Raw genomic sequence first — 21,099 nt, 5'->3', positions numbered from 1 at the left:
TGTATCAGAAAAATAAGTAAAAATGATCAACGTATGTAGCAGAGAAAACCAGAATATTGTAGTTTACAATTAAGAGCGTATCTGAATTTAAGCTACGCGGAGTTGATCGTCAGGTTGTGTACACATGAGTGCACATCAGAATAAGGTAATTAACACCAGGTTTACGGGACGCGTCATGATAACGGGTTACGAATTCTTAAATTTACAATTACTGAGATTGTAAAGGTATGAAGAGTTTATTCAATTTTGTTACTTGGTACATACGTTATCATAAAAGTGCGTTTATTGCTCCATAGACACCTAGTGTTAATACGATTTTCAATCGATAGGAGGTTTAATTATCACTTTCTGTGATAAGCTAGTTTCTTATCAAGAGACTCGTGCTTGTATAGATAATAGTATTCTAATAATTTAATGCTGAGATAATAATTGAAATATAAAACAGTACAGAAATCTTTTATTTGTTGCAATTAATTTGTAAGATTGACTTGGAAAAGAACAGAATCGTATTCTTTACTTCTATGGCTGATAAAAATGGAAACATCGTTTAAACACGATGATATTCAATATGTATATTTTCTTCGCATCGTTATTCCCTCAGCATAAAATATGTTCTAAGCAAGTAAGCGATAAACGTCGAAAATATTCAAATCCGAATGAGAACCAGAAAAATCAAAATGACCCATCGAGAAGAGTTCGCATTAATGATCGAGCTGGATCTTTTCTTCGGTTACATCGTTACTTTCGAGTATACTGAACGGTCCGTCCGATTTTCGCGCGGGATGATCTAAGAACGGGTGACGATTAATTACGCCGAAAATGAAAGAGCTCCGGGAACAAGTCGACGGAAGTGATGTTTGGGCGGGAAACACTTTCACCAAAACCAGAGGAACCGTATCAGTGCTTGGGATAATAATATTCCATCCGGGTGTGTGAAAGTCGAGCGTTCGTGTCAGCCTCGACACTTGCCACCGACGTACGCGACATGCAACTTTTGTCTTACTCTTGCGGCGGCAACACGCGCGCGGAGAGCGCGAATGTAACCGCATTTTCTAATTAGACTCGTCGTCCAGCCGGAATTTTTTTCAGCCGGCGGATAATTAAAACCGGCCCTCGCGTCGCCTGTCAACATTGTATGCGCAGCGTGAAACGATAATTGCATTCGCACCTTAATTATATGTAACGCTACCGTTCCTGATAAAAGAAGATATCACCGGCGGTGAATAGTCGATTTAACCCCTTGCGTCACGATCATAGTTACTTAAATTATTTCTAGCGAAATTGAAATGGAAAATTTAAGTTGTAGCTATGATATCAATTACTTTTACAATATTCATACTTTTCATGGATCTTAGACAAAGTAGAAAAATGTAACAGATTAACGTAAAAGTTAATTCAAATATGGATAGCGCGACATTCGGAATGTTAATAATTTCCCTAATAGAACGTGACGAATTTCGTTTCTTCGGTTTTGATAACGGGAGAATCCAATTATGTTTCAATTTAGATGAAACGAGTAACATTCATGCTTAACGCATATTTGTCCGGAAATTTTCTGCACCGCTATTCAGAAAATGCCGGCATTTTTTGACACTATCTGTAGAAATAATATGGTTCATATAAAAAATGATCTAAAATTATCTCTGTTTGGTAAAAATTAAAATTTAATTTATTTAGAATTAAGAGAATAAGAATCAATTATTTTCGACTGTTTACGAAATGACGAATTTTCGTAATGCGGACGAATATGTGTTAATATATTACGTATGAAGTATTTGTCATGAGTCTGACTCGTTTATTGTGAAAACGCATAAAAGTCGTTTTGACGTGTACTTTTCTAGAAATAATATTCATGTTTTGCTATGCGCATCCGTCATTTCATGCTGCTGCAACGCGTACGGATGACGGTTACCATTCACTTACATGGAATACATCTTTGGTTCTGATTCTTCTCTTTGTTCGCTGGTTTCGTGGCGTGCCTGCACGAATGCGTTTCCACCTTGGTTGCTATCTGCAAATGGAAAAGTAGATGTTGAGAACGTGATTGTCGGGATGTAAGAACGTCTCGTTTGGAGACTATGCTCGTCGTTCATAGTACAATTTCATTTTTGATAATTTACTAAATCATGGTTTCTTGCCAGTTCCGACACTGTAATATTGTTGCCCAAAGTTTCAATGCCGTGAATACTCTAACGCCAGTGATTTCGTTTGCTTAAAATGACTAAACGGTGAAAATCAATTTTAGAAAGCATTAGGAAGTTTCGATTGGAGAAAATAAAAGTTGTAACGGTGAAATGCGAAGTAACTTTTCCATCGTCGCAAAAAGAGATTCCGATATTAACAGTTTGTACACGAAATCCAATAACCGAGCAAATTCAAATTTTCTTTCGCTACATTTTCACCTCTCAATTAAACCGGAAACGTTTCCTCGAGTACCGTGATCCATTCCGCATAACAGAGTTCGCCGAGACTAGAAGCGAACTTCGAATTAAACTCTCTCAATTAATAATGAATCAAAGCAATGGATCTCGAACTTGATTGGATGAGTATGCAAGCTTCTGGCGCTTGATTAGCTGCGAGCGTACGTGTGTCGCCGATAAAGAGAAAACACATGTAGCTGCGCGTAATTACTAGTAATTATTCGTTAGAGCATCAAAAACCAGCGTTACGTGCATACGTGACCCCGGCTGTGTGCCCAGAGAAGAGACGCTCACCGAATGCGAAATTAACGCGATCTGCTATCACTTATTTGAGCGACGACCCTTATAATTGCAATATTGCATTGAAAACAGTATAACAAAGCACGATTATCATTCGACAGATGAAATCGTCAAGTTCGTTTTTACGCTCGACCGCTACAAACTAATATTATGAAATTAAATAATGAATCTACAAGGAGTAGTATTTTCAATTTGTTAAGTGGATTCATTCTCGAAGATCCTAGAGTAAAAATTTATTTAAAGATTTTATAATAATCTTTATTCGAAATTCTTTAATTTATAAGATTTTATAAAATAAGATTTATATAATAAGATTTTATAAAATAAGATTTATATAATAAGATTTTATAAAATAAGATTTATATAATAAGATTTTATAAAGTAAGATTTATAAAATTTTCTAAATTAAAGAATTTCGAGTAAAGATTTATTTAAAACATGAGACGCGAGACGCTGAGCTAATGTGCAAAATAAGGAAGACCTATGGAAAGTGATTTTTCTAAGCAAACTAAGAAAATATTACAGAATATATGAGACGATTAGGAAAGGACAAAAAAAAAGTGTAATTGTCCACGTTCTCTTCAGATTGAATAGTTGTTCGAATATATTTCTGAACGAAAGACTATGGTAAGTCAGAACTGCGTTACCTTTTTGGATCCGTCAGACGTTTAGAAAGCCGGAAGAACTTCCTCTTACTTTAAAAGTGTAAAAATCCTGGAAACGCGGGCAAAGAGAAGTAGAACTCCCTTTTAGTACGAGTAGTGACGTTAGAGAACTAGTATGGCCGAAGAGGAGAAAAAGAGAAGACGGGATAATCTTTCGGTAACTAAATACTTCACGGACGGCGTGAATATCGAAATCCTAAAAGCTTTTACATGTTCCCGCTGGTTAATTGGGAAGGATCCAATTACTGTGCACATGCCTAATCATTTGATAAATCAATTCTCGCAACGCCCAATGGCGTCTGTACTTAGTTGGATATCATGGACCAATAAGTAAAAACTGTATAATTCAATAGAAAATTGGAAAAATTGTGTAAATAGTCGATCACGTAAACAAATACCCTGATGTATTTTGGTTCCGATAAAAAGTTTAAATTTCATTTGCAACCTTATGCAATCATTAATAATAACAACCTACTTTCTTTCTTAATAACCCTCAGCGATGATGTTTATTAATCATAAATATAATCTCTTATTTGAACCTTACTAATCTAAACTAACCTACAGTGATACAAGTATCTAAAATCTCGTAATCGGATGGTAAAAAGCAGCTCTGTGTAGCAGGCATGCAAGTGACTTGATTTCTTTATTAAATTTTCTAATTTTCGATTTATTACACGTCACCGATGCGTTGGAGATTTTAATAACAAGTAGGAACAGAGGAAGATAATGCGACGGTGCTTGCCAGAAATTACGTGCACTTTCATTTCATCAATGGTGCTGCGGATAATTTACAAACATCAGCATAACTGTCCAATACTGGTTTATCGGCTATTCCAAGGATCATGGGAAACAATAAAGGATCGTTTTGATAACGATAATGGAAATGGCGTGATGCAATAATTTCAGACTATCGATCGCAAGGTAACACCTAGTCGGGCACGATTAGGTATTGCACGGAACAGAAAAAAGCTTTTAATTAACGAAAGGATCTTTCGTGTCCGTGATACGATACGATCATTAATTAGACTCAACAATTTCTCTCTAACCGGGAATGACGATAAAAAGTGCGATAGGAATTTCTGAATTACAGTTCTTTAGAGCAAAAGTTGTTCGCACTATGAGAAACGTTGGTGCGTTTTATTAATGTCGGTTACAGTCGTTACTTTTACTATGTTATGTGTAATTATTTGTTATGTTCTTTAAACAATAGTAGCGACTGGTAAAGAACAAACTAACAAAGCAGCTGCGCAGACGCATGCGGTATTTGTAGTTCCAAGAGTCAATCATTGTTTTCTTTCTATTGTTCGTCTTAGAATATGTAGAAAAATAGGTTGAGAATTACCAACAAGAAATCTAATCCACATGACATTTACGAATTTTAGTAGTTGACAATCGACAAGTATAAAAACTCGAATTGTTCATTTTGGTTTACAAAGCAGGAAGGGCAATTGGAGCGGATTTATTTATTTATAATAATTAACTAATCAACGTTGCATGACAATTAATAAAGTAGTAATATAAATATATTATTATTGTCTTTATTTCTATATTTCTTACATACCAAATGTCGATAATAAAATTTGTCGGTGAAATGTTGTTTCGATGAAAACTTTGCCTACAAAACGTACCTTACGTTCAAACGACATTTTACCATTAATTTTATTTCACTTTGTTTCCCTCATACAAGTATTTATATCTAGACGTGTGAGAGGTGCGATCAGCAAGCGTCTCCCTAGTAGAACTACTAAGCATTGCCACGACATACAACACGCAGTTCTAATCAAAATATCGTCATCGAACGTTTTATTTTCCAGTAAACCGAAATACGGAAAGCGCTATCAAGAATTTCCAAACACTCGTATCACGTTCAATTCATGTGTCACAACACGCAAACGTGGTGAACGTTAGTCTGTCAAACGTCGAATCGGTCGGTCCGTTTAATTTATATCAATCACATGTGGCGAACACTCGTTCCCGTCGACACGAATAATCGTTAAATTTCCCAGTCGACCCGGTAAACATCTCCTGGTGACCAATTCTCGTTGGTGGAATCGCCCGGGGATCATAGTCCGCGTCGCCGATTCAATTTCGTTGGAAACAGAATGTTGCATCGGCAGCAAACAATGCTCGCTGTTAGCTTCGGCAACCGAGGTTTCTTATCGCATTCTCGAGGTTTGCAACGCAACGGTATGAAACATGTCAAAAATTGGTTCAGGTCGCCTCGTTTCGCGACGATAAAGACTTTATTACGTGGGCCCCCGCTACCAATTGCACCGATTGTGTCGCGTGTTCGTTGATACTTCGTCGTTCTGTTGATTGGCTTGCAACCGATAATTGGCTAGTCGTTTATTGGACATCTTTTCGCGAATCGCCGACCCGAGTCAAACGATACCGAGATAACTAGACTGTGAATTCGCGCGCATTTATAGTTGACAGGAAAAGGTGCAACGAAGCGTATGGTTTAATGAGCTTCATCACGCATTCCGATTATGTTTGTTTTAAGCAAGCCCCTACCGAATCCTATACTCTGTTCATCGGTGGAGAATATTTAGGCTTCGACCAATTTCCGATCGATCTGCATATTTTTCACAGTTACCTACCGATGTCGTGCATACGTTTGGTTATTGTTAATGAATATCTTACAGGTTAAGTGGAGGTTTAGATACTCTTATACATCGCATGAGCGATACAGACGATCTTTTAATGTTTAGAATAAAAGAAATACTTTCTGATGGTGTTACCTATATGAAGTTATAGTATAATGAGGTGAGGGATAGTTGGGGAAAAAATTTTCAAAGAAAACCCCGGTTCTCGAAGTAGCCTACCCTGTGAGGTAGGCCAGAATGATTTGAGGTGATTGGGATGTATGGGGGATTATGGGTGAGATTGGTGCGTGGAGCGGGATTAGGTTAGGTTGGAAGTGTCCAAAGGGAATTTTATCTTGGTTTTGTAGGGTATCCTGTTTTTGTCGCAGAGACCTGTTTCACGTATCAGCGGATTCTCGTGATCGGAGACAGAGTATTTGGATATAGTTTTACGAATGAAAGAGGCTATCAGTTCCATGTTGGTTTCTGTATGTATGTCATGGGTGTGAGATCGTGTGGGTTTGCCTGCGATGGTTCTTAGGATTTTGTTTTGTAGGATTTGTAATGATTTAAGGGTGGATTTTGGGGCGACGCGCCAGACTTGGGCGCCATAGGTGAGAACCGGTCTAAGACAGGCTTTGTAGATGGTTAGTCTGAGGGTTCTCTTCAGTTTGGATCCTTGAGAGAGGAGATGATGTATGGATGTGGCTGCTTTTTTGGTTTTGTTAATTCTGTCCTGGGTAGCCGGGGTCCAGTTAAGCTTTGAGTCGAAGATGATTCCTAGATAGGCTACTTGGTGTGAGTAGTATATTGGATGGTTATTTAGGGTTAGGGAGTGGAGATGGGAGCCTCTGTCTTCCTGGGGAAGCAAATGGCCTGGGTTTTTGTTGGGTTAGTCTGTAATTTCCAGGATTGGAAGTAGTGAGAAATCTCTGATCAAGGTAGGTTTGTAGTCTGTTGTGAAGTGCAGTGCTCGACCAGGAGGGGATATGAGGGTGGTGTCGTCTGCGTATAGTACTAACTGGGTTCCGGGAGCTGTTGGGATGTCGTTGATGTATAGGTTGAACAAGACAGGGCCTAATATGGAGTCTTGAGGTACTCCAGCTTTGATGTCTAGGAGGTCGGATTGTGATCCTGAGAGGGAGACAGTTATCTTTCTGTCTTTGAGGTAGGAGTTCATGAGTTTGATGAAGGTGATCGGGAGGCCTAGGACGTGAAGTTTGTAGAGAAGAGCCTCTGGCCAGACTGTGTCGAAGGCTTTGGTGAGGTCCAGGAGTATCATGGCTGAGGTGCGATTAGTGTTATGCTCGTGCGTGAGTATTTGAGATAGGCGTACTAGTTGATGTGTGGCGGAGTGTTTGGCCCTGAAACCAAATTGTTGATTGATTAGTGTATTATTAGCTTTTAACGAGTCGGTGGGCCAGTAGTGTAGACATTTCTCGAAGATTTTGCCTATTATGGGGAGGAGGCTGATGGAACGATAGTTTTCTGCAAATTCCCTGTCTTTTCCGGGTTTTGGGATGGGAACTACCTTAGCAACTTTCCAGATGTTGGGGAAGTAGTGCAATTTTATGGAGTGCTTAAATATGTAATAGAGTTGTAATGGGATTTTGGAGGCGGAGTGCCTGGGGAGGTCAGGAGTGATGTGGTCGAGCCCTGGAGCTTTGTTAGCTCTCATGGATAGGATAGCTTTGCGTACATAAGGTAGTGGTATTTATAATGTTGTGAGGCTTGTTGTGTTTGATGCGTTAGGAGTTGCCGGGGGTTTGAGGGGGTGCGCGAGCAAGATTTTTTCTGTGAATAATTTAATTTTCTGATCGTGGCAGGATTTTGCCCTTAGGGTGGAGTTATGTACTTCCTGGAAAACGAGGCTGAAGTGGTTGGCTTTTCCGAGGTCGGATGTGATCGTGGTGTGATCCGTGGAGATGGGAGGAATGTATTGTTTCTTGTTGGTGAGGATTTTGTGGGTTTTCCAGAAGGCTGGGTCTGGTCTGGTTTGATGCCTGATATTTTTATCCCATGCAGTGATTTTGATGCGTGCGATTCTGGAGGAGATTTCACGGGAGAGTAATTTGGCCCAGGACTTGAAGTAGTCTAGGCTGTATTTTTGCCCTAGTTTACGGGCTTTGTGGCGGGTTTTGATTAGAGAGAGTAGGAGTGGGTCATTTGTAATGTCAATATAGTGGGGGTGGGGAGTGTGGTGAGTGGTGGCTTTTTTGCGGCAGGCTACTACGAAGGCTTGAAGGTTACGGATGCAGGAGTCGATTTTGTTGGTGGAGGGGAGGGAGGTGGTGAGTTTGAGATTGCTGGTATACTTGTGATATGCCTTCCAGTCGACGTGGGGTGGGGGCAAGGGTCTGGAGTTAGGGGTGAGTAAGACTGGTCTGTGTTGGGTGTTGAAGTCGCTGGTTGTTTTACAGTTGAAGTTGGAATGATGTTTTATAAGGAATATGTCGATGGTGGTCACGTCACGTGGTAACTCGTCACGTATCGGATATTTCTATGTACAAAAATCTTAAAAACTAACGTCGCGCTACAAGAGTAGAAATAGTTTTCTCCGATCATTCACGATTTTGCTATTGTTGCCTTTGGTTTATATATAATATTATCTAGGAACAATCCAATAAAATTCCAAGCATACCATCCCGGTACAGAGGAATTACTACGAAACAAAGCACATTATAGATGAAAAACGAGATTCAAAATAAAATTTTGCTTATGTGATAGTATAAGTTTCCATTGTCTAGTTCTATTCTTGCAAGTTTTACTCCTGCTCTCTGTGCTTTAAAACGAAAAATAATTATGGAAAGTCTGCGTCATCGAAAATCAATTATGGGTCAAAAGTTCGAGTTTGGAGTCTGCGTTTCTTTTAAAAGAAAATTGATCTGTTCACCACTTTGCCGAGCATCGGAAGATACTTGATGGCAGCGTGGCTCGCTCGGAATCCATGTACCAGAATGGCAGTCTAATGAGAAACCGATATTGAACCGAGTTACTCGATTCCTCTGCCTATTCTCGGGAGATCGCTTTGTCTCCTGAATGTCTCTTAAACCTGTCTTGGCTGTCTGCCTATCTTAAAGCACAGTGTAGTGTTCTGGATGTACGAACGACATACTCGCTGGATACGCAAGTAGAAATTTTCTGCTCGTCTGTTGCATTTTTACTGTTGAGTAATTCAATAAAAGCGCTCTTAAAACATGTACTTTACTTTATAAAATATTACAAAGTAATTGATAAATGCAAGCGACCTATATTTTACCTTGAATTTTAACTTGAAATAAAGCTCAAGTAATTGGGTGTGATGTAGATACAGACTTTTATGCAAGAGCTTGCTTTGCGTTACGCGGCCGCGTCTACAGAAAATTGAAATATGTAAGAAAGGAAACATCCTCAAGTTAGTAAAACCCTATGTTAGAAGAACTAAATAATTGAAGAATGAAAAATTGCAAAAATTAACTATTAATTACATTTTTCATCCATCTCAAATTGTTTTTTCTCTCTATACTTTGTTTTATTTTTAAGAATTATGTCTATGTTAAGGATTCTATAACGATTGGGTGTATGATGCGTACGTGACTTCCTGGCTATTTTTGAGCTGAAAGGGCCTTTTTGGCAATTTACGTATTTTAAGCATCTGGCACCATAAACCAGGAGAAAGACACTAAGCCCGAGACGAGACATCGGACCCTGGGACTTTCTCCTTGTGCTCAATAGCCATTTGACGTATGATAAACCCCGTGCACCGCGGAAATTAACGTACGTAAAAGCGACCCTGTGCAGTTAGCGAATTTGGGAAAAATCCAAGGCATCGACCTTCGGGAACAGCATTCCGAAGGGCGGTACTTGGTCTTCTGCAACAAATTTCGTATTGGCTGATAGGTGTTCGCCTCGTACGAAAAAGTAGGGATAGGAGTCTCCGTGGAACGCGAACAGCCACGAAGACGACAGAGTCAAAAACAGAGTCAGAAAGGAAGCAAGACAGATAGCAGAGAGATACTCGACGACGCTCAGAAACGAAGAGTAGCAGTGACTCGCACAGACTCTCAAAAACCTTTGTACGGCCATTTGTGACGGCCTTCAATTAATAACTTTGTACGGCCATTGTGACGGCCTCAGTATACCGTTTAAATAACTACTGTTTTAAATAAGTGTTAATTATTTGTTAAAATAGAGCAAATAAATTCAATACCAGAGCATGTTCATCGAACCGGGCAACAAATCAACTTAGCTCTAAACCAGTGATCCTTCGAGCGGGATCACGCACGCTCTAAACAGTCTATATTTTCCTATCCTGAATTTTAATATTAAATAAATATATGAATAATTATTGTAAAGCACGTAATTCACATTATAATATGAACTATAAAGTGTACATATCCGTGAAGTCAAGGAACCTAGCCCTTTAAGGCAAAAATTCTGGTTTCGCCAATGAACAAGAGATTAATGGGCACGTCCATTACACTTGAAGTCGTTATCTACTGATCAAAAAATCATTTATTCGAGTCAGCAAGTAAGCGTTTCGTCTTGCTGTCGATTGAGGGGGAACTCGCAGCCTCAGAGACTTTTAAAAAATCACTTGCGGTTCCGTTGCCGCGGTAAGTTCTTTGCGAAGTAACGAAGAGAGGCCCGGACCAAACCTCGGAAAACGTTAAACCAATGGTTGTCGTGATCCGCTTTGAACTGGAGAACACAGACGGATTTATTGTCCTCACCTGGAACTCGACGCGGTACAGGACTGGAAACTTTCGGCGCAACTCGCAGAGCTTAGGAAACTGGGTAAGCTCGGTGGGCGTGGACGGCAGAGTGGGGCTCATACTGCTACCAAGTTCCTCCGTGGCTGTGAACAAAAACAAAAAAGATATTAATGTAGCAGACATTCGGTCTGTCGTCTTGCCGTATATCACGACCCTCTTCCCTAAATACGCCTCGTTTTTCCTTCGCCGCAAGCGTTAACGAAAGTTTGGACACTTCAGGTTCGTGTAAAACTGCGAAAACGCTGACAAGAAGGACCACCGAAGGGGAATCTAATTGAACGAAGGAAGATTTGGAAAAGCGAAATAAGATTCGCGTAAAATGATCTTTGAATCTGCATGAAGATAAAACATCTGCGGGTCAATTTTAAGAAGCAAGATTTAAATTAAACATTTTTCCTTTTCAGTATGAATCGAACAATTTGGTTCACGTGTCATCACGAACCATGTATGAATTAATTACCGAAAGGGTTAAAAAGCTAAATCATTGATAAACTGTGGATTTGATGTATTTATTTATGGCACCGGTAAATGAAATTTAAAATAGTGTTAGTAATTATAAAAGTATGTATGTTCCTTAATTTTTCAAAGTTATTACATCTAGTTTAATCTAAGTTAAACGATCGAACAAGTCAGCCGATTTAATAAACGTAGGAAGTATCTCGGTCACGATAAGAGCCTTATCGAATAAAGTAGTACCGTTCGAAAAGTGTCTGTCCACAAATTCGCAGCGGTTCCAAATGTCTTTCGGCAACTGAACGTTAGCTTTCACAGATATTACCAGTAGTTACGATCGAGAATGGAATTCCGTGTTTGACAGAGACTATCTATTACCACTGTCAGGAAGTCGGCCAAGAGCGGTGCCTATAGAAAGAAGTAAAAATTTCACCGTTCCCTTCTACCGAATACATCTTTATGCTAATACTATACCATTTGCATTATGATATTTGCATCTTGCAATTCCGTGTCAGATTGTGATCAATACGCCTCCGGCGTACCTAGTGACTGCTAACGTTAATCGAAAAATGGTAGAATGTGTCGGTCGTGAAACGTTCTTTTTTCAATGCCGATCCCGATATTGAAGTATCGAGTAATTCGCAGATCATTCACGCGTCCGTCTCATGCTTAAAAACAGGGAATTGTTATATCTTATATCGTCATCGATGTGCTAAACTTTAAAAGCATGTTTCTCGAAACTATTTTTATTCAAAACGACGTTCACGATATATCTTACAACCTATTTGACCAATTGACACAATATTTTTTTGTTCGAAATGACCCGGCGACCGTAGTACATGGGTTGATATTGAATTAAACTGGCTGAACGTGAGCAATTAACTGGGCGTTGATAGGATCAGCTATATAAACTACTAATAGCGAGAGATTCGTGCCGTTTTCAGTAGCGAAGAAGTTTGTTAGCTGTGGTTCATTTCAAGGGCCATTCTCATCATGTGACGAGTACAGCGAATAGATCTTTTCTTTTTCATTTTTTAATACTACAATACATTAAAAAAGTTTTCCCACTATTTCAAAATTATAATGATTTCAATAGAACCATGCCTCGGAACATCGATATAACACAAAATACAAGATAGTAAATTGGTGCCGACTCCATCGCGTTGCAAAATTGTTATTAATTATTTTCCTCAGCTAATTCATTAATTCACGGATTGCTTTTGTTGAGACGTTCGGTAATGTTGTTCCTCCGCACTTTCTTGTCGTAAGCCGCGAAAATCTGAAATTTGCCCGAGAAAGATCACGCCCACGTGTGTATATTTCCCGCTACGGTATCTCCGGACATGTAAATATTATTGCGGCGCGCACGGCCACGACTTTCATCATTTTCGGTCTATTTTAATGTTCGCGCAGTTCGTAGCGCCTCGAATCCGGCAGCTCGAAACGTTTCGCATTCTGCGCGACGCTGAAATACAATGAAATCGGTTACACGTGGTCTCCTGGGAAAACCGATGGTCGCGTGATTACATTATAAAACGTTGCGTCATAATTCGAACGAACGACCAATTATCGTCGTTGATTCGCCGCACGGTCCAGAAAACGCACCGATTACACGGCTGATTCGCGTGCATAAGGAACGAGCAATCCGCCGTCGAATGAATATCATGTACGCCGTTAACACTTTCTCTCCCAACCCTCCGAAAGTAATCAAAACATCTACTCTGAAAGTGATCAATTTTTATTTTCACTACGGAGGGGTTTCCCCTTGTATCGGTTAGACAACACACTGATACGAAGATTATACATTATTATCTTCAGTTATTTCTTTAAAAAACCTTTATCAACGGATTCGTGAGATTTCTCTGATTGAAGCGAGAGTAAACACGATATAATTTTGATTGTATCGACTCATTGAATAAGTGACGAAATTGCCGGACGGTAAGAGAGAGAGAGAGAGAGAGAGAGAGAGAGAGAGAGAGAGAGAGAGAGAGAGAGAGAGAGATATGAACTAACGCGTTTGCGAGATTTTCTTCATTATAATCAGTCTAAACACCATTCACATTGGATTATATTTATGTATCAAACAGCTTTATAATATTTCGGTTAATAGAACGCTTTGTCACACAGCTCTCTCAACCCACAGTCCCTCTTCTCTTCTACAGGGTTTTCCAATAGGGACGGGTCGATGTTGACAGTCTGTAGCGGTCATGTTATGTTGAATGCGTCGTTGAAATCTGTTTTTTACAATTCAGTCGGTCATGCCAAATCACCATGCCAAGTTACACGATTGAGCAGCACGTCCAAATGATAAAATTATATTATCAAAATAAGTGTTCGTTAGTGCAAACGTTGCGCGCGTTACGCCCATTTTACGGTAGACGGGGCTTCAAGCCCTTCAAAGTCGACCCTTCAACGCAAAATTGCCGTATATGGGACAATTCCAACCCACACGAGATTCACCAGGTGGCAATGCATCCACAAAAAGTTACTGTTTGGTGCGGATTTTGTGCCGACGGCGTCATAGGCCCATACTTTTTTCAAAACGACGTTCGTGAGGCTGTTACCGTCAACGGCGAGCGTTACAGATCCATGATAACCAATTTCTTGTGGCCCAAATTGAACGATATGGACGTGAACAACATGTGGTTCCAGCAAGACGGCGCTACGTGCCACACAGTGAACGACAGGATAGACATTCTGCATGAACGATTTGAAGGTATGGTTATCTCTCGCGGAGGTGACGTGAATTGGTCACCAAGATCCTGCGATTTGACCCCTCTAGACTTCTTCTTGTGGGGTTTTCTGAAGTCGCAGGTCTATACCAGTAAGCCACAATCAACCGACGCTCTCAAAGCCAACATAGTCCAGGCCATTGCTGAAATTCAGCCGAAGTTATGCGGCAGAGTTATTGATAATTGGTCCTCTCGGATGCGTGCCACCGTGCGAAGCCGCGGGGGACATTTGAACGATGTCATATTCCATATGTAATGGCATACACGGGCCTCTCAAATAAAAAAAGAAATTCGTTAATACCTCATACACAGCCTGTTTTATTCCATTTCTAAATCGACCCGCCCTTATTGGAAAACCCTGTACTCATCGTCTTTTTCTACGTTTGGAAAAATACGAAGAACATAGTACCTGTACGGGTATTGTACGTTTAGAGCCCCGAGGTTTTATCACATTCGGTGGGAACGCTGTAGTTCATACATGACGGTGGATCGGTGATTGCAATTTTTGCATGTTTTGTTCATTCGTTGACACGGTTTCCGGGCGTCGTACATTGCTGGAGAAAAATTGTGACTTTAGGGCGGTAATATTGAATGGCGCACCTTTTTCCGCACCAGCGAGTAAATAACAAGTTTTATGCGGTCGCAGGGCGACGTAATTCCTCCGCCGGAGCATCAACCAGCTCTAAAATGTTTTTATCCGTAGGAGATCATCGTTTCGGATGTGCTCCTCGATTGTGTTAAAAGACTGTTCGAAACTGGGTCACTTTGTCCCCGTGTATGCACATAAACATCCTTTGCGGGGTATAAAATCTCACAAGCTTCCTGCTACGTTGTCACGTCCCAATAAGTAACAGACGAAAGTGGGCCACGAGAAGTAAACATCGACGCGCAGTTGTTCGCATTCTTCTCGAGTCGTCGAACGCGAAACCCTTGAATTATCCATGCCAATTTGACTTTTTCTCAGAATCACAGAAATTGACCGAAGTTGCCAGTCTATCTAGTGCTGTGTCAATCAATTTCGTGTTTTAGGAGAGAAATTTTTCGGAAGCCTTAACGTAGTTCTTGTATTTTAATATCGCGACAGTGCTGCTCATTACAAAACACGCGCATTTTTATTGATTGCCAATTGCAATAAATTCGTTCGTTGTTTAAGAAACTTCTTCATGTGGCATGAAACTAATTACAATTGGAATTTCTCATCGTCGCGATTATTTTGTTATCGGCTAGCTAGCAGACATTTCGTTGCAGACATGATATATGAAAAACTAAAAGCAATTCCGTTTCCAACTGGTATCATTGAAAAATTGAGCTATCTTTTATATACATGGTACCATTATTCTGCTCTACATTTACATGTTACTTTTCACAATTTTTTGAAATGTGTATTTAATAAATTAATGCTATTGAAGCGGATATTAATATTTATAAATGCCCCTTTAATGATTTCACAGCAGCTCTCCTCTACTTTGTTCCTGGTGACACGCATGTTACCATTTGAAATCATGGACATGACATTTTCTGTCACTTACAAATTCAATCGTTAAAAATGAATCTATTATATCTATGTACCCTGAACAAACTAAACATCGAAAACGATGCAGTTTAAACCGAAGATTAATACGAGTTTATGGAATTGTTACAGTGAAAAATAGATTTTCACGTTCTCCAATAGTTGTTCAAATAATTTATTCTTGAACGACGAAATGGTAATATTTAGCATTCCCGTACTATATTATAAATTAAGTCTTGTTCAGTCACCTGAAATTAGAATAGCTCTGTTTTTGGCTCGAAATTTCTAATTGCAATCTGGCATTTATCGGCGAGGTCGCTTCGGCCGCTGCAAATTTGCTTTCCTCGCAGAATTCAGCATGCCCCTGGAACATATTTTCCCACAGTCCGCTGAGCCAATTTTCTGTCCACAAGAACCGATACCGGTTTTGTGCGGGGCGTACCCTCGAACGCCGCAAAATGGCGACATTTCACGAACTGACGTCCGAGAGAATTATTCGACGAACTCGACACTCTAACGGTTATTGCTAGGATTTTATAGTAATAATGAAAACTCGTGACTGTTTGTCTCCCACGATTCGTCGACGACATTACTATTATTGGACCATTTGTTAATTGCAATTCAATCATCAGTAATTTTATTGCTGCATAGCTGTGATAGAAATGATTATTGGATCCCGAGAATCCAATCTAATGTTTGCACTTTTGCTTCTCGCTGAAATGAATCTACGTTTTCCTTCTTCTTTCATTTCTTATCTTCGCGTCAGCAGTCTGATTACTTTAACATTCCATTTCATATGACCATAAATTTAATTAACTTTAGGAGATGCCTTCTGTTTTATTTTTCTCTTCGGTAGAGATTTTTTGGGATTTTCAATCTATCACTGGATTTCTCTAATATCGCGTATTTCGAGAGGCATTGCAGTATTCAATCGAGATTGAACAGTTTTATCGTAGATGTACAGTTTAATAAAACTAAAAAAGCGAGCAAAATGTCTCATAATTGTAATGTTTCTTAAAAATATAATATAAAAAATATAAAGTGTGCAGATTTACAATAATACTATATCTACTTTGAGAATGATCACAGTACGGCGTATTTCATTTATCTTATTTGTCACGAAAACAAGCGGCGAAGTACAGTTAAAAAAGAGAAAATATTAACAACATAAATGTATTTCAATGCACTGCAAGTGACTACAAATTAATTAATCGAACAGCGATATAATTTATATATATATTGTACTTTGCAGCTGAAAGTGACTAACAGTCTCTTTCATATAAATTTAAAACTCAGATAACAGATATTCATTCATTTGGGTTGATTTAATGGATTTCGAAGTGACTTGCGCCCTTTGCAGACACGCGTTAAATCTAGCGAGAGTTTAACGATGAAGTTTGAGTCTTTTTAAAGTTGAACCACTGACAAACTCGATATTCTTGTTGACGATGCTGATCGGCCATAGTGCTTCTTAAAACGAAATGTTTTTCAAAAGAAGGGAATTCACAAAGCTATACAAATATTCCACTGAATCATTAAAAACTAATTTACAAAATGTGAAAAGATAATTATTATCTAGTGGCAAAGATTATGTTGTTAAAAAGTTATTTTTCCTTGATAAAACATTTTTATATAGAGGAGACTGGGGTCAACTGCAGCAAGAAGGTGTCTTGCAGCTTCTTCTTGAGAATATATTTTTTAGTTAAGAAATAGTAATATCTACGTCTACATTCTTATTACATTTACACAAACAACTTTAATAATATATGGAATCAATTGTAACCAATATGCATCATTTATTCGAGTACAAATATACATCCAAATGATAGATTGCAAATCAATCGAATTTGTATCTACATATTATAAAAACGTAACATCTAAGGTTTAGTTTGCAGCAGAAAGTTAAGAATTCAAATGGTTTCCAATAGTGATTAAATGTAAAAGAAGTGTTAAAACAAAACTTACGAACGTCAGAGAGTAAAATTTTGGATATATTGACATCAGATCGACAAATCATTCGTACATAATGCTGCTTCGATAGAATTGCGAGTCAGAAAATTTTAACTATTTTACAATTATACATAGTTTTCCTTAGTTGAAGTGACCCAGTTGGATACGCGAGTCGCAGTTAGGCTAATGTATAATATACAGCAGAAGGAATTTATTCTTTTACAGAGCGTGCACATGCCTCGACATGCGAATAGTTGAGAGAACAGGGCGGAAAACGTGAGATCTGAATAAACCATGCCTGGTGCGTTGTTCTCAACAAAGTTTAGCTGCAATCATGGTACGCAACGGAACACCAAAGAATGGTGAATCTCGGCCGACCAACAGGTCGTGAAATTAAAAGAAGAACACACAAAAGTGTTCTCTCTCGGGGCGTAAAAAAAGCTCATACATATTAAAGCAATCACGAAACAAAGGGAAAATCCTTTGTGCGGAGCTCCCCTTTCGCGGAGAGATGCATCGAAGGAAACAAACGCGACTGGTAACGGTCGGCAACGTTCATTTTCACGATTGTTTTAATTCCTGCTCGACGGACCTCGGGTCATTTTAACCCGCTTGCTAGAGCATTCGTCCGAGTCTGACAAATGTTTTTCCCATCGGTGAAATTTAAACACCAGCGTGCAAAATCGAACATGACAAGAATAGTACACGATTTGGAGAAACACTGTGCTTCGCGGAAATATTCGAACGTTTGCATTCGCAACATTAAGCATACGAATGTGTATGTTGTATTCCTGTGTTTAACCCATTAGAGTGTAACATTGACAGAAATTTCAAATAAAAATCATGAAAGCCGAATATTACTCAATTGCTCAAATTGGAATAATGTTTTTCTGATCCGAATGTTAAACCTTTGTGCTCTCTTGGCGTTATTATGGAAACATTCGATTCTGCTACAGGAATGCTCAATAATAAACACGCTATTTGTATTGACAATAAAACGAAGGGAATCGAGAATAGGTGTCAAAGTAAATAAATACATTAACTTAGATTATACAATTTTTTATGTTTCTCTGTTTTCAACCAAAATACAACACGAATATCGACGTCATTCATTACACGTTTACGGAGCAATATAATAATGCGACATTAAAATCTCCCCAAGCCATGCGGAATTTTATATTCCTTGAACAATGATGATCTGATAAGTATGTGACCCAAAAATCTAAAAATTCAAGCTCCTATGCTTTTTATCAATTTTAATCTCTAACATACCAGCTTATAAATGCATTAAAAAGAAAGAAATTTCAGAGGAATACCGCAGAGCAGCCAAGATGGAGAAAAGCGAATTTTCATTCGAAAGGAGAACGAGGGTTAAAGAAATTCGGAAGGAAACGGACGATCGGATATGCAGGCGGTGGTAATTAGGCGAGCGGCGTCGATAGACCCTGGGAAGAAAGACTAACTTGCCGATGGGCCGACAGTGGGATTTAATTAAATTCCTTTAGCCGTCTGTGCTGCCTCCGGACGACGTCGCTTCCATAAGAATCTCCCCCGGTGATCGAAGACACGTGTCGGAGGTCAGGCGCAACTGTGTCAAGGTACGTTCCACAGCCCTGTGTGCCTGCACGGAACGTTTCCCCATAACACCCTCCCGGATTTTAAACTTCAAAGTCACCACAGCATTCAGACCCGGTTAAACGACCTGCCCTCGCCATCTGAACCTTAGGAACGTTTGCTCTTTGTACCAGATCATCCACAGGTGCTACCAAAAGTAATACTCTCCGTTCTGCTGGTTCGTACGCTTATCTCGACAGTTCCTCCGCTAGCAACTTCCCTGGTCTTGTACTTTGTAAAATGTTAAGGTAAAGACGATATACTGTAACTCTAGCAAAGAGTATTCAATCGGATTGGCAATTAGTCATCATAATTGTACGGCGTTTCCGGATGTGAAAGGCAGAATGATTAACACGTTGACTGCCGCGTCACCCAAATATGGGTGACACTAATTTTTGATCAATCTTGAAAATTCATTTTTATTGTAATATATTTGAATAACTTGAATTTGACCAGAATGTTTCGAATGCGAAAGAGTTCTAATACCACCCCTTATGATAAATATTAACTTTCTAGCTTCGCTTTAATTAATTAAATTGTTTTAACTGTGTGAGTATTTTAATGGTCGATTGTCAGCAGTCAACGTGTTAAAAGCGAATACGAAATTGCTTATTATAATATACACTTTTAATTTAAAAATTTGAGTTAAAAAAGATATACACGATAGAGGTATATAAGAATTGAAGGTGTCAAATTGCCAAAAACTGGGAAATGTCAACATAAATACTAACCATGGTATTTATGAAAGAGAGAGAGAGAGACAGACATTTTTTCATAAGTCCTATCACGTTAAAATATTTTTTCCTATTATAAACTTAACTTTATACTCTAACTTTCAACTGAAACTTTTGTAAGAACTTTCCTCTACTCGTTCTTATCAAAAACATTTAATGTGAGAACATGCTTCGGAAAAGTTTCAAGGTCCATGTTTTAAATGAAACATATTAAAAAATTAACTATTTTTGTTCCTAATCCTAATATGTATTTTACCACGCCATTTCGACATTTTAAATAATTTCCATAAGGCTGTGTATTATTTTGTTTATTAAAGTAACTAATGCAATACTATTAATTCTCGTAACAATCATACTTATTAATTCGGTATAATATTTTCTGCTACATGGGGCAATATATTGAAACTGTAGAATCTACATATTGTACGAGCATTACTTTCGACGGTGATCTGTTTTCATTTTAAATTGAGATTTATGGACTTCGTTTGCGCAGTTGAATATTTTATTACAAAACTCATTCTCTTCATTTCTTAAATTTCATTTACTTGCTTGAATAGCTTTAAAAATATTCTATAGAATGTCTCTCCCACTCTGGTCACAACATGTTTCCCAACAGAATTATCGATAATACCATACGTTGTAAACATTTTTGAAGAAGTGCAGTCGGATAAAGCTTCATAAGAATTGTATGTATACTATTTAACATTTAAGTAAATAAGAGAAATATAAAACTTATTTAACTAAGACTTATGAAAATATCTAGTGGAAGATAAAAATTCTATTCTGTCTTCTGCAATCTTCAGACAGTTTTTATTTTGCCTAATAATTTTATTATGCTTTTATTTGTTCACACTCTTTTATAAGAGTGTGAACAAATCGTTTCGATGATTGTTTTGGTAGGAACATATTTCTTCTAAGCTAAAAAGTCGACAGCATCAATTAGATGCTGAACGAACGTAAATTAATTAATTTACATTCGTTCAATACGAATAAATCAAAGTGAAAATACGAGTCCCGAATGGATTTAAACCGAGGAACATAAACAACAATTTGGTTAGGTCCTCGAGTCCAGCTTCGCTATTGTTGAACGTGTTTATTAGGTGAACTTTTTCGAGAGAGGCTGTTTCCATCGACAAAGAAGCACCGCCGACGTGAATTTCCCGTGTTCGTGTCACAAAACAAAGATGAAACCCTGCTGTGTCGGCGATCGTGCGAGATATAATGAAGCACTCACGCTTGACAAAGGTATTCGACATGATCGTATCGATCGGCTGTAAAATACAAGACTCGGGGTCGGCGGTTCATAAAGCATTCCATAAATCCCGACAGTAACGCATCGGTGGCAAGCTTATCAAAAATCGCGACCCCGTTGACAAGAATTT

General features: G+C 38.7%; 1 protein-coding gene across 1 annotated transcript in view; it reads right to left on the bottom strand.

Annotated features, from left to right (window-relative positions):
* The window catches only part of Ptp36e (protein tyrosine phosphatase 36E), a 142,425-nt gene that overhangs the window by 11,404 nt on the left and 109,922 nt on the right, over nt 1-21,099 (bottom strand). The window contains exons 3-4 of the mRNA XM_078178446.1: nt 10,683-10,807; nt 1,924-2,011 (exon numbers count right to left, since the gene is read on the bottom strand). Coding sequence (XP_078034572.1) covers nt 1,924-2,011; nt 10,683-10,807 — 213 coding nt within the window. The remainder of the gene's footprint in view (nt 1-1,923; nt 2,012-10,682; nt 10,808-21,099) is intronic.

This window comes from Augochlora pura, chromosome 4 (assembly GCF_028453695.1).
Source record: "Augochlora pura isolate Apur16 chromosome 4, APUR_v2.2.1, whole genome shotgun sequence".
Classification (NCBI taxonomy): Eukaryota; Metazoa; Arthropoda; class Insecta; order Hymenoptera; family Halictidae; genus Augochlora; species Augochlora pura.
Note: the sequence above shows the minus strand (reverse complement) of the source record. Positions and strands in the feature narration are given on the sequence as shown.